At 43.3% G+C, this 14,327-nt stretch overlaps 1 protein-coding gene and 1 long non-coding RNA gene across 2 annotated transcripts; one reads left to right on the top strand and one right to left on the bottom strand.

Moving 5' to 3' along the window:
* Positions 1-5,565: 5,565 nt before the first annotated feature.
* Positions 5,566-9,091, top strand: NENF (neudesin neurotrophic factor; the record flags this gene model as incomplete). Its single annotated transcript, XM_082481144.1, has 4 exons — positions 5,566-5,719; positions 6,956-7,016; positions 8,187-8,290; positions 8,915-9,091. The coding sequence occupies exons 1-4, from the start codon at positions 5,570-5,572 to the stop codon at positions 9,089-9,091; spliced, it is 492 nt and encodes a 163-aa protein (XP_082337270.1). The 5' UTR covers positions 5,566-5,569.
* Positions 6,423-13,490, bottom strand: LOC309670268. Its single transcript, XR_014268983.1, has 3 exons — positions 13,451-13,490; positions 6,974-7,103; positions 6,423-6,735 (listed from the first exon to the last, which is right to left on the bottom strand). It is a non-coding gene; the product is annotated as an uncharacterized lncRNA (long non-coding RNA).
* Positions 13,491-14,327: the final 837 nt, after the last annotated feature.

Raw genomic sequence — 14,327 nt, 5'->3', positions numbered from 1 at the left:
CTTCAATTATCTCATAACATAAGGGAAAATTAATACTCTGCTCCTTTTTTTTTTTTAGAAACACACCAGTTCTATTTGTTTACCTGACCCAAAATAAGCTATTCTGACACAAGAAGAATATTCACTGAACCTCTTGTACCGGTTAAGCTAAACCAGCTAAGAAGCCAATTCAAATGATCTTCATGCTAATCGCTTATACCAGAGCTGATCCAAAGAGTTTAACGTAAGTTACAAAGTCACTGCAGTTTCTCAGCTGACTCGCACACCACTCTGGTTCAGCCAGGGTTCCCCACATACAGGCACCTCATCAACTGAGGTTATGTAGAGTGTAAGCAAATTCTATTCCTGACAGCAAGGAGATCCCAACACGAGTTTAAACAAGAACACAATATGTAATATTTCTTATCCTCTCAAGAGGACCTACAGTGACTCTTCAACATGTAGGAGAACAGAAGAAAAACTCAGAAAATGTAATCTTTTGGCATTCCTTAGAAACGAAACAAAAACCCAAACAATATGCAACTATGTTTTCTTATCTCTGCTCACAAGTCAGACATAATGTCATAAGCTTTCCACACATAAAACCAGTGAAGGACAGCTAGTCAAAAGCAGGAGTGCTAACATTCCCTCAGGTGCAGTGAGTAGGTTGAGCTGATGTGTAAGACCCCCTAAAAACAGCTAATTTCACTGCAAATCCTGAACACCTGACTTTACAAGAGGTGAAGTTGCATAAACCCACTGAGACCACCAAGAACCTAGCTCTGTTCATGGCTCAGACGCCATGTTCTGAGTGTACAGCATGCAGCACACTGACTCTACAAGGCACAGCAGCACAAACCTACAAACCCAACAACTCACAGACATACTGAGCTACAGTCTCCTAACAACTGGGAAGCCAGGACAGCATTATTGCATGACAGCTGATTCGAGTTTCTTCATACTTGACAGAATCCCCAAATCAAGGCAAACCACAACAGTGAACCTGGCATACACCAACCATGTTCACCCTCACAAGCCGGCTCTTATTTTTGATAAAGAGGTGAAGTGTGGTGCTAATGCAGAAGGAACACAAACTTGCAAGGCAGTTAAGCTTGCAATAGGATGCAGAGATAGGATAAGATGTCAAGAGCAGGAAGGGCACGAAACAGATCTTTGTTCAGCATTCCTCTGGGCTTGGCACGTACAGCTGAGTGAGAAACAACTGCAGGATCCTGCCTGTGACCCGGCAGTTCCTTTTCAGTCCTGCACACAGAAAAGCACTGGACAAACAGAAGCTCAGAAAAGGCAATTCAAAACATTTGAGCATCCCTACTAGAGGCAGGAGTATCACAGACTACCCCATGTGCCAGAGAAGGGATGGAAACACAGCTGCTGCACTTACCATCTAGACTTGCATCACAGTTTGGGACAATCCCAAACATATGGAGCAGTGTCAGTGGTGGCTGATACAAAAGGCGGAAATGTAACATGCATAGTCGAGTCCATACTTCAGGGATCAATGCGACTTCACTCTCTCAAGCACCACCTTTATATACAAGCTCTTACACGTGTTAATTTCATCCTGATAATCACAGGATAAAGCCTTTCTACTGGATAAACCCCTCTTAAATAAAAGGAGAACTTGTCCATACAGGCCTTTTGCTCGTCCACTGATTCATCACCTTCCAATGCCTTCTAGTCTGGCACAAAAACCAGAAGCTGAAACTAGACAGTACTAAACTAAATTAGAATGTAGTAAACCAGAGCCCCAAACTACCTATCACATGCAGAGGAAGACAGACATCTGCATTCTTTTCGCCTGCAAGACGCAAGCAAAAGTGACAAGTCTCCACCGCTGCTGAACTTGGCACAAATAGCTTGTATCTCTAGTATGAGAGATAGGAACGAGCAAGGAATTCCGGTTGCTGGAGCCTGTACATTGATATGCAAACTAGGCGCTGCCTCGGGCTCTTGGCAGGACGATAATGCGGCCCTTCAGTTTCATATGTGAGAGCTCCGGTACCAAAGTCGCTTCTCACGCCCGACAGACCATCTCCTTATTAGGAAAGACCCAGTTACAGAGCACACCGGCCAGCTATACCTAGCTCAAACACTTAACAAGTACTGCTACCGATTGTTTTAACCACCTTTAAAGGTAAAACATGAAATTAAGCGCACCGAAACCACCCGTTTCTTTCTGGCGAGTACGGACGCAACCTGACATCCCAGCTACCCAGCAGTAAGAAGGAGGACCAGGGGCAGCACCAGGCAGGTGAAGACACACGGCCTCACGGCGAGACTCACCCGGCTCGGCCACGCTTGAGCCGACGCAGAGGGGCCAGACCGGGCAAGGGATGCTGCAGAGGGCTCCGTGAGGCCGGCGGCCCGCGTCGCCAGGGCTCCTCGTCCCCGGCAGGGACGCGGCCAGCCCTGCACCGAAGCAGAAATAAGCTCACGGCGCCAGCGTTGAGTATAACCGCTTGGCAAGCGCCAAGCCCCGGGGTCGGACATCGCCGCCCGGGCGGCTGCCCCGGCCCCTCCCGGCGAGCTGGGGTCCGCCACCCACTAGCCCTGCCCCCGCCGCCCCCCCTCCCCCGCGTACCTCCTGGTAGGATGCGGAGATCTCTGGTCTTAGCATGGCATCGGCGGCGGGGAGGGGCCGCCGCGGGGGCCGGGAGACAGCCCAGCCGCACCGCACGGTACGGCGACACCGCGGCCGAGCCGAGCCGAGCCGAGCCGAGCCGCCCTGCCCTACCCGGGCAGGGCCACGCAGGCGCCGGGACCCCCCAGCCGCCCGCCCGCCGGCTCCTTCCCGCCCCGCCGCCGCGGCCTCGCCACAGCGGCGCAGGGGCTGCTGGGAGGCGTAGTCCGGCGCGAGCCGCTGTAACGGCCGCCGGGCGACCGTTGGTGCCGGGCTGTGGAGAAGGGGCCAGGCGGCGGAGCTGCGGTCTCACCTCAGCGGCAGGCAGCGAGGAGGCCCTCGGCCTGCCGGAGGGGTCGCCGGCAGCCACCCCCGGCGGTAACCGCCCTCGTTTTCCATGTCCAGGCTGTGGGGGACGGGGCTTGAAACGATGGCTTGGAACGGCCATGGAGGAGTGGGGTCTTGTTTCAGCTTCCAGAGCTTCCTTAGCAGTTTCTGCCGAGCTCTCTTGCTTTAGGCAGTATGAAGCCGTCCAATGCAGCACTCGTCGCACGCATAAGCAGGCTTTTTTATAAGGCTTATAGGTACATTTCACACCACTGAAAACACAAAAGTGTGCTATGTAGTGACAGGGAAATGAGAGTCTTTTCTACACCATACACTTCACAACACAAACTTTCCTACACAAGACTGAACGAGATTGGAAAAGCAATTTAAAGCAATTTTGCCAGCTCTCCCAGTAATATGCATTACTGTTTGGTTTTGGTTGTGTGTTTTTTGGTTTTTTTTTTTTTTTTTGCTGCTCAAGGCTGCTAGAAGAACACCAAAGCAACAGACTTGCTTGGCAATCAGACAAAACTTCTGCAGGGCTCCTATGAAGACCCACCCACGCTGCGCCGGCAGAGGAGCAGCAGCGATGGGGCACTCGGGGGAAGATAAAAGCCAAAACCACGTAAGAGCTGACTCACGAGCCGTCCCTCCACAAATACCTACACAGCTATTTTTCCTCCCCAGCATGGAAGTAATTGTTAATGTTTCATCATCAAGAAAAAGCATGCACATTTCTTGCATCGAGACGCAACACTGTAGTGGAGTCCCTGCTCAGTAGGTCATTTCCCTAAGCCTGAAACCCACACCTAGTAAGTTAATAACCAAGGTTTGAAGTCCTTTGACATCAACAATCCTAATATACAGCTTCTCCTTTCAGAAAGAAAATATTTTAGTTCTTGTTATTAATTTTTCAGATGTCTGTGGTTCAAAGGCAGGCTCTAACTTACCCCCAAATCAGTGATGCTTCAGATAGATGTTGGCTAGGATTCAGCACTTGCAGCCCTCCCCTGAGGAGACACTAATAAATAGTTATTTCAGAATAAAAGGTAAATCTATCATGTGATTGAACCAAACTGACAAATTAAACTTTTGCATATTTCCCAGCAGCATGGGGCTCTGTGGCAAGCTATGCAGAGCGTATTTGCAGGCAGAACAACCAGGCAAATGCCAGAGCTCTTTCTCACATGCAACGGGAGCGTTCAGGAGCTGTTTTGTCCAAAGCGTTACTAAAGGTCTCTCTTCTGCTTGACATTTCACATCTGTCTTGTGGCGTGTGGAGTCAGCGAATGGATGTGACAGACAGCCAGGATGGGAAGCCTGTTCTGAAGCCCAGCTCGTTTAGGCAGCGTAGGCAAACTTCACAACTTCAGGAGAGTCACAATAACAGCCTTGTAACCCTTCAACCCAACAGGACCAAAACTCAGCTTGCCCTTGCCACACCAGCCAGCAGCAGACAGCTTCCAGACGGCCACGGCAGCTCACCTTCCCCACTCCCTGGCTCTGCAGGCTTGGCTCAGCTCCTCACACCGGGATGTGGCCCATCAGTCATCACCTGCCATACTGTGGTGACATGCCCTCACTCCCCTGTGCTTCTCATCCTGTGCTGCTTTTGTCACCCAGAAGAGAACTATGGAGGTGTTGTTTTGGATTAGGTACTTCAGCTCCATTTACACCAATGTACAGAACTGTCTTTGGACAGCCCGTGGAAAAGGATGTTACCTCAGGCAACTTAGAACAGGCCTCCTATGAGGTGGATGTATGGATTTTATACAGGAAGTTTATAAACAATCCTTAAAACAGAGAGCAAACCCATTTCTATCTCCTATTTACTGTCCAGATCCTTCTCCAAACTGTTCAGCTTTCACAAAATGCTGTACAAGGAGCAGAGACACCAAACAGGGATTTGAATTACAGCACGGTAGTCAGAAAGACTGGGTGCTGCAGCATCAAACATCCCGGCTTTAAATCCTTCAAGTCCTCGCTGCCAGCACTACAGTGAGGGATGTGATCTATGGATCTAAATTGCAGCGAGTTGCTAATTTTCTTAATTGCATATAGAATCACAAATGTCAACCTGCTTATTCTTCCGCCAGCCCAGAATGTTCCCAGTGGCATATTTATAGCATGAGGAAATCACGTAATTTAAAAATTTCCTCTTTATTCTCTCCTTCCTTAGGCTAAAAATGACAGGTTTTTTTTTTGTTTGTTTTTGTTTTTAAGTCAAAAAGAAGCCTGCCTTACGTGTGCTGATTTTGTGAATAAACATTTAAAGCAGCAAGCAGAGAAAGTCCAGAAGGGGGGAAAAAAAAGTAAAAGGAGGAATGTTTTAGCAGCAGCTGTACGACGGCTCCCGCAGCTGCAGTCCTGAGCCTCTCATGGCTCTTCCTTGGAGTCGCGCCGGGCGCTTTCCAGGCAGTTATTTAATTTGCCTTAAACTCTTCCCACGTACTTACATTTAACCAAGCTACCGAGGCGCCGGGTGCGGAATCCGCTCCCCGCCGCGGACCCGGTGGCCCGGGGCGAAGGGGCCAAGCGGGGCCCGGGGCTGCCCCAGCGGCGGCTGGAGGCGGGGCCGGGCCGGGGCCGCCGCCCGTCCCGTCGCGTCCTCCCGGCGGCGGCATGGCGGGCAGCGCGCTGCGGCTGCTGGTGGCCGCCCTGCTGGGAGCGCTGCTGGCCGCGGGCGAGCGGGAGCTGCGCTTCAGGCCGCCGGCCGAGGCTCCCGTCCGGCTCTTCACCGAGCCCGAGCTGGCCAGATACGACGGGCAGCAGGTAGGGACGGGCGGCAGGCAGAGCCGCGGCGGGGCCTCGGGCCCCCGAGCCTCCCGGCCGGGTCTTTCCAGCCGCGGGGCCGGGCTGGTACACCAGGGCCGGTAGCGCAGCTTGGCACCGCACCGCCTCTAGCGATAGCCTCCTCCCCTGCTGCTCGGTGCCCTGAAACCACGTTAAAATTTGGGTTTCTTGTGCTCTGCTGCTGTGCTGTTCCCTCCCTCCCAGAAATTACGGGATAACTTGCTTTTTAGGCGTTCGTGAGAAGTTTGTTGTTATTCGCGTGTTGCTAGCTTGCTATTCCTTTGTCCTGCTGGCAGCTGCTGGTTTTGGTCCGTTGCAGTTGGGTACAGACAATTAGGTAGCACTTTCCTATTTTATTTGTTGCCTGCTTGACAAGATAGTCATGCCAGTGAATTTCAGATTACTGTAAGTTGGACCCAAAGTAATTTTCTCTCGATAATTCTTTAAACCATGTATTTAGACCCCTTTTTTTTCCCCCTACAAGATTGTAGAAATAACAAAGCCATTTCAACTTGATAGTTTTTAGCTTTCTGTGATGCAGAAATCTCAGCAGAACTTCACATTCAAAATGATAAGGTCCTATGTTGATATGCCTACGTCTTCACTTTTGAAAAACTTGTTGGCTGACCTTCTCAGGGTCTTCTCTAGACACTTTCAAGAAACTAACCAGCACCTGACTAAAAATACATCTTGAGCATAAAAGACAAAGCAGAAGCACTGGCTTATTAAGTAAAACAGATGTCAGCAGATCAGATTTGTGTGTGCTTATGTATTTATCTGTTGTTGTCCTAATCAAATAAAGAATTCTGTTAGCCACACACCCTTTTATCTTGGGCAATATCCATCTGCATTAGGAATGGAAAGCTGCAGTTGATCATCTTCTAGCAGACAAGTGTGCAGACAAGAGGTGACTTGCAAGAGGGACAGGTCTTCTATGATTGTGACATTTAGATTAAAAAGATTCTCTCATTCCATATGCTTAAATTGCTTAAATCCTAAAAAAAAAAAAAAAAAAAATCTCAAGGACAGTTTAAAGCACAAACAAGAAATTTCAAGAGAGATAATGTGTATGCTTGTGTATACACACAAACAAGAGAAAACATACAACAGAGAATTTAATTCTGTCTACTGAGTGCTTATGGATTTTATAGCTAAAACTAATTGCCTTTTGCCTATGCTTAAGTGTTGAGGATATACAGATGGCTTTCTTTGCAGGAAGGACAGCCCATTTACCTGGCAGTGAAGGGAGTAGTATTTGATGTCACTTCTGGAAAAGGTGAGTTTGCTTCTTCTCAGTTGTCTGCTTTGTTTTCATGTTATTGTTCTGTCATTTGTTTTTTAATATTCCCAGTGCATCAGAAGCCTGTTCAATTGCAACAAAAATAATATACTTTTTCCTTTTTTAAAAAACTCGGTTTTCCTCCCCAACATCTCCCCCACTAAGGTTTTGTCTAAAACTTATACCTCTTTGAGATTACAGTGCACGTAGACAGACAAGCTGGCGTAGTCAGTTAGCTTGGGCGCTGATGACAGAAACGCTGAAGGTACCTGCCCAGATCCCTGAGCCCTCAGGAGATGTGGGGTCAGGCTATACAGAAGCCGGTGCTACAGTGCTTTATTGCACTGTGTACATGAACTGACCGGGTCAAAGCTAACTTGGATGTACCCGTATTGCACTACACTACATCAGCATTGCTGCAGCTTCATCTTTTCCTCTTGTGTGGATGTTTGCCTGCCCATGCTGTCCAGTGGTATGGTCAAACCTCTCAGAAGAGTTAACTGTGATTTTGAAAGGAGGGTGGGGGAGCTAAGTAATTGTTTTCTCCTTTAAAACTTTCTTATTTCATGAGGCTTCTTGTCACATCATTTACGCCTAAACCATTTATTTCTGTATTTGCTGTTTGTGCCTTCCCTAAGAACTACACGCTTTAATTTGAACTCCTGCTAATTAATGCAGATTTCCTGTAAAATCTTTGAAGGGACCATGGGGGTCCTGGACACTTAACTTAACGTCATCATAAGCAAACTAATGGCTTGTTGCTTTGTTTGTACTAAGCTTGTTAACACAGCTTGTCTGGACATAAATGTTGGCTGATCTTCAAATCCTAAGTTAGATGGCTAGAGGGTTGCCCCTGCAGAGTCTGGAGTCTCTCATGAGAATGTAAGGCACAGCTCTGTAAATAATAGGTAAATTTTAAGACCACAGTATAGGAGTTCAACAGTTGTATTGTATAACCCTACCCTCTGTTTCATTTTTTTAAGGACTGGGATATCTTATCAAAAAGTAGCAAATCAAAAGTCTGTTTTGGAAAGAAGAGTCTCAGACTGGAGTTATTGTTTTCAGTTCAGTGACAAGTGTAACAGCCTGGTGAAAAGCACAGGCTGACTGTATCCTGTACATCATCAGATCATTATTGGATTTTATTATTTTTTTTTAATCTGACAGAATTTTATGGAAAAGGAGCCCCATACAATGCTTTGGTTGGAAAAGACTCAACAAGAGGAGTTGCAAAGATGTCTCTGGATCCAGCAGATCTTACACATGACATAGTAAGATAATGGACTGTTAGTTTAATGGTTTTGAAAGATGATGAATGATAATATTAAAATATTTGTATGGATTTATTTAAGTTGATTCATATCTTCAAACCCAATGCATTAATATTTTTAAATACATAGAATGGATATGCATTTACTGTTCATGAAAGGTGCAGCGTTAACAGCCTTAAAGAGGCAAGTTTTTAATCTGTGTAATCAGTACAATTTATGTAAGCACATAAAGGGGAAATTACCTGCTGTTTGAAAAGATGCTTCCAAAGAGAGTAAATCACTTTGTCAAATGACTTCGTGTATCCTGTGTCACTGATGTGGCGGTGGATGCTATCTCTGACAGTGGGTTGTTGCTTGTTTGAGGTGTGATTTACTTATGCCGGGAAAATGAGGGGAGATTAACAGTTTGTTTGACCTGAATGTATTAAAGTTTTGTTAAGGCTGAATTTGAAAGAAAATAATAAAATTACAAGTTACGCTCTCAATTTTGTTAATCATGCTCTGCAAAGTAAACCCCAAAGTTGACCCTAAGCTTTATAGTAACGAGTAAAAAAGAAAAATGCATGTAAATATCTGTATTTTTATTTCTTTGAGACAGGACTTTCATTTCCATATTTCATTCAGACAGGACTCACAGAAGAGGAACTGAAGTCCCTGGATGATATCTTCAATAATGTTTATAAGGCCAAATATCCAATTGTTGGCTATACTTCTCGAAGAATTCTGAATGAGGATGGCAGCCCCAATCTAGACTTTAAACCTGAAGATCAGCCACATTTCAACATTAAAGATGAGTTTTGAAGAACATTTTTGTACCTAGAGAATGCCTGGGGATAGAATATTAGATTGAGTCCCGATTTTCTGGAGTTCATTACAAAAATTAGCTATCATGAGTCAGTTTTCTGTTTAGAAAATATATATGTGTGTACACACATAGTTAACATAGTGCCCTTCCGTCCAGGAAACAAACAGATCTATATTAGTGTCATACACTGGGGCTGTTTGCTGTGTATTGTGGGAATTATTTCATATGAAAGTTCTTTCTGCCTGGATTTCTCTGTTTACAAATGTAATGTAAAATTACATTCCTTTGAAGAGTTAAGGAAGTTTTTAATAGTTGAAACAGGACTGGTCTTTTTGTAAATCTCAAGCTGTTTCCCACTCCTTGGAAAAGTGTGAATTCATTATCTGGACGAGCTTACATCAGTTCTCTGTGCTTCAAGTGAGTGTAGGTATCACATGTACAAACAGGTGTAATAGAGGCTTACATTTTAAAAAGCATTTTGGGATTTAATATTTGATGGGTTTGAGAACACTGGATATAAAACCACTCAATCTCTTAAAATGCAGTTACTGCAGAATATTTATGCAAAGCCTACAGCTGTAAACCAAAAAAAAAAAATATTCTTTTTTCCCCATGAGTACTGTGACGTTTTAAGTAAGACTATTATTATGTTAGTTTTGAATAACTGACACTTTAATTTTTTAAAAATAATTATAAAATATGTCATCTATATTAGATTATGATGATTTCCTTCTAGCTTCCTCCACTCTTTCTCTGACAAAACCCGGAAATGATAGCCCTCTGTTTACCACATACTCTTACAGCACAAGTTTATTATAGTAGTTCAGTATCCTGTGGATATTGTTAGCATCTTTATATTGACAATTTCAGCTCTCATTTTTAATTTGTTAGCGTTTCTTTGTTCTTACTCTGGCTTCATCATTGGTGTTGCAATGAATTGTGCATTCATATGTTCCTCTTCCTTTTAACCTAACAAAACTGCAGATCCTGTAGGATGAAAGCAGACCCCCTTTATCGGGTTTCTCTGGCAGTCTTTCAGCAACGAGAGGATTGTAAGAGCACGTGTGTCCTGGTTTGAGATAGAATAGAAACAATTTTCTTTTCAGTAATTTTACTTTTCAGTTAAGTCTCCTCTAACTAACTATGGCATATTTTTCAGACAGTGTCTGCTTCCAGAGTGATAAGGTTTGATTTTTATAGTTAATACCAAGGAATGGTATGCAGAGAGGCTCTTGCTTATACTTACTGCTATAACAGCCAAGGTCAGCTAAATTTGTTGTGTGCCCCGCTGGAGGGTCAAAAATGGAAGAGCACAGAGGGGTCGCACCTGCAGGGAGGAGCGGATGGGACAGGTGACCAACACTGACTAACGGGGTATTGCATCCCATCTGCCTCATGCTCAGTATAAAAGCTGAGGGATAACTCTCTCTTCTTCAGTGTCCGGCATCCAAGGACGACTGTTTGTCTGCCTTTGATCCCGATCTGTGCGTTCCTGAATCCAGTTCCCAAATCCAGCTCCCATCTGAATCTAGTCTGGGACTTTCCCAGTGCCTGTTAGCGATGTGATCATCATCCTGGGAGCTTGATGCTGGCTTTTTATATATTGTGTATATTTCATTATTTTCTTGTTATCTTTTCATTATTATTATTATTTCATTAAAGTGGTTTTAGTTTCTTTTTCAACCTGTAAGTCTCTCCCTTATTCTCTCTCTTCTGAGAGGGGAGAGGTTAAAAGAGAGCATCTGTCCCTCGTTTAGTGGCCAGCCCAGCCTAAACCATGACAATGGGCTATATAAATTGCTGCTAACCACTGACTTTCACTAACTTAAATAAAATGTAAATTTTCTTGAATGTAGCTTTATCTGCCACTGTGACAGGTTGAATTGACTTGGAAAAACTGAGCAGCTGCTCCTGATTCTATATTAATAATATAGATACAATAAAAATACAATTCCATATTTTGTTCTATTTCTTCAGCATTTTGGCCATTTTCTTCGAAGGAAAGATTTAGATGATTCTCCACTTTATGCTTTGCAGGAGACAGATGCCTGCCAGTTTAATAATTAGAAAAGCTGTTTCTTTTTATTTGTCTGTCCTTCACAATGTTACAGAGTTTACCCTAAACTTGATTTGTGTCTTACCATTAGACTACTTAATTTGCAGGAAGGACTCCATGACCCTGCTGTTGGATGGTGTTCTGGGGTGGAATAAATAATTTAGCATCTAAGGAAATACTGTTGCTTCAGATAATTATTTTTGTTTTATTATTATTACTGCTGACCTTTTGATTAGATACCAACAGCAGCTGGGAGTTGGCCCCATGATGATGCCTGCCCACAGGTATGGCTATATACCTGCCATCTTTATGGGAATGCATGTGGGTTTGGTGGTAATGGTGGCTGTTCTTTTGCCAGCATTTCACAAACAGTTTTCCAATGCCTACTGTTTTTTTCCCCCTTCTCTTCCCTTCCTTGTGTGCTTCCTCATGGAGCAGCTTCAGTAGCTGTGCTACTGTGATTACTGTCATAGTCTTGGCTTCATCTGGGATCACCATATCCAGCTGCATTTCAAAAATGTTGTAGCTAGATTGTAACTCATCGCCACTGAATGGCTTAGGGTTACTGCTCTCTCCCTGCTTTTCCTATTCATGCTGTGAAGGTCACCTTTGCTGATCTCAAAGCAGATAACTTGACTTCTATTTCTACTGAATTTCAGGTTCATATCAGCAAAGAAACTGTCCTGTCACAACAGGAAAAGGTGATATAAACTCCACTCTTGTAAGTGAGGTCCTTGCAAATCCAACCTGCCCTCACCAATGTCTGTGAACAGAGGGCGATGCTCTAGTCCTTCTTTTCTGTTACTAAAGACAAGATTATCAAAACTGAGTGCATTTTAGAATGCAAAACATTTCATTACATTTTGGGAACTGAAGGACTTACATTTAATCACTTTCTAGGCTATTTCACTTGAGGTTCCTACTCACTAGAGAAGTGTTATGATAATAAGGCTTTAAGTTGGGACATACCCTTAATGCATTTTCACTGACTACTTTTTAAAAATGAATTCAGCATACTGCAGTATTTCTTTCCGTGTTAATTTAATGACACTGTTTTATGTCTAAGGTTGTTATTTGCCAACAGCCTGAGATTTATTTTGCTTAAAAGCAAACTGTCTGCTATGGTTGTTTTGTTCAGTAAATTGCATTTCCCTGACCTCTGTATTATTCCAGTAAGACCAGTGTCCTCACTACATGTATACACTGTGCTCAAAACAAGCGAATTGTATGCTATCCTTGTTTTTTCAGTCAGCTGCATTTCCCTGACCTCTGTATTATTCCATGAAAACAGGTGGCCTCACTATCTATAAATTGCACTCAAAACAAGCCAAGCTATGTAAAGCTCTATTGTAGCCCTCCTACTACTCCACACCTCCTTTGGAGAGTGAAGAATTTCTTTTCAATTTACTTGCTCCTTCCAGATAACATTGCAAATGTCACTATTTTTGCTGTGCTGCTTCTCATCTGCATCTTTCTAACACGGGTGTTTGAATGGTCTGACATTTTAATAAATTGCTGTGCCAAGAATTGTCTTACTTTATTATTAAATACTAGTTTACTCTTTGGAATGTTAAGAATTTACAGATGGGTTCATTGCTTAGAGGATGCATAACCTGAGTTGCTGTTTACCTCCTGGCACTCTTTTCAATAGTGCCTCACTTTGATCCTAATACATTTGATTAACTGTTGTGACAGGATAGATTCTGTCATCTGTACTTTAAGGACTTCCCTGATTAACAACTGGAGCAACAGGACAAATAATATAAGCAGCCAAAATTCAATTACAGGGGTTATGAAATGCAGATGAAAGCATTATGTTTATTTTTGCAGTTGTAGAGACCGCAGTTAACTAAATCATACTAAGAACATGTAAGGCGGGTTAAAAGCTGTTAGTCACAGTTATTAGTTATTGCATCCTAATCTGAACAAGGCCACTTGCCAGAATGCAGGTACTCCAAATCCTTCAGGATGAGCGGCTGAGGTTTTTCCAAGAATTTGGGATTAGACATAAACCAAAGTTCGTTCTTTCCTAACTGTAATGTGTATATGGACACCATTCTTTTTGTGTCCCTTTGCCAAAATATGAGCATTTCATTAAGTGAATCAGTTTCTGTATTAGTTTTCTTATGCAGAAAAGGGCTTGTGTATCTTTGAAAACTGCAGCAGTATTCTTTGTGGTCTGAAGATATCAGCTGTGAATTCATAACAACATAGGAATCAGCGTAGGATCGTGTTTCAAACTGCACTGGTGAGACCTGCTGGACTTCCACATTTCAGTAAAAATTAAGAGGACACTTACCTGTTTAAGTACAGTGCTTTGGAATGGGAGAAGCCTCAACGCAGTTTGTAATCACCTCCTTTAACTTTTGTTTCAAAAGCACCATCAGGCTACATATTAAACAAATGATAGTTTGGAAAGGCACTTAATTGCAGCAGTTTTTCCCTTGCAAGACTCCCAAGAACATGTAGAACTCACTTGATGGTGGAGAGAAAACAAGAAAAAAAAATGGTTTAGCTGACTTACAAATGTATTCTGTCTCTTTTAGAGATAAATATATGTATCTGAAATGTGTTCAATGTAATTTGTATCTGCTCAAGAAAAAAACAGAAGAGATGTGAAAAGTTTTATATAGGAAATCCAACACTATTTTTTCAGCTGATCTGGTTAAACTGAGAAAAAAGAAAAAGAACTTCTGTCTACTACTCTGAGTGAAAAAGCTGCCATTCAGTAGGATTCAGCTGCACAACAGTAAGATGTGCTAAGTGGCTCTGATTAGTATTTGCATATTTTCAGATGAACACTAGATATTCTCAGGGATATCTTGAAATCCCCAGAACTGACGTAAGTGATGACAATCATATGCTGTTATCCATCATCCATTTATGCTTTTGCTTAATGTTCTTCTGTCCATGCAGGAAACAATATGCAAGCCATGCAACTTATATGCAAAACCATACACCATGAGTAATATTCAGATAAAGTAAAACACACATGAACCTATAACCTGAAAGCTACTTACATGGTATATAGAATGGCTATTTTCAAAGAAAATCAGTCCTTGTCTGTGAATGCTTTGATTAAAACAAACAAAACAACGCCTTAACTTTTAGATTTGTAATAATTACTTCACTCAGAGCCCTGTCTGCGAATGCTGATTCAGATGGTTATAATATAG

This window comes from Vanellus vanellus (genome assembly GCF_965231255.1).
Source record: "Vanellus vanellus genome assembly, chromosome: 3".
Classification (NCBI taxonomy): Eukaryota; Metazoa; Chordata; class Aves; order Charadriiformes; family Charadriidae; genus Vanellus; species Vanellus vanellus.
The sequence above is the reverse complement of the archived record's forward strand: the minus strand, read 5'-3'. Positions and strand labels throughout refer to the sequence as shown.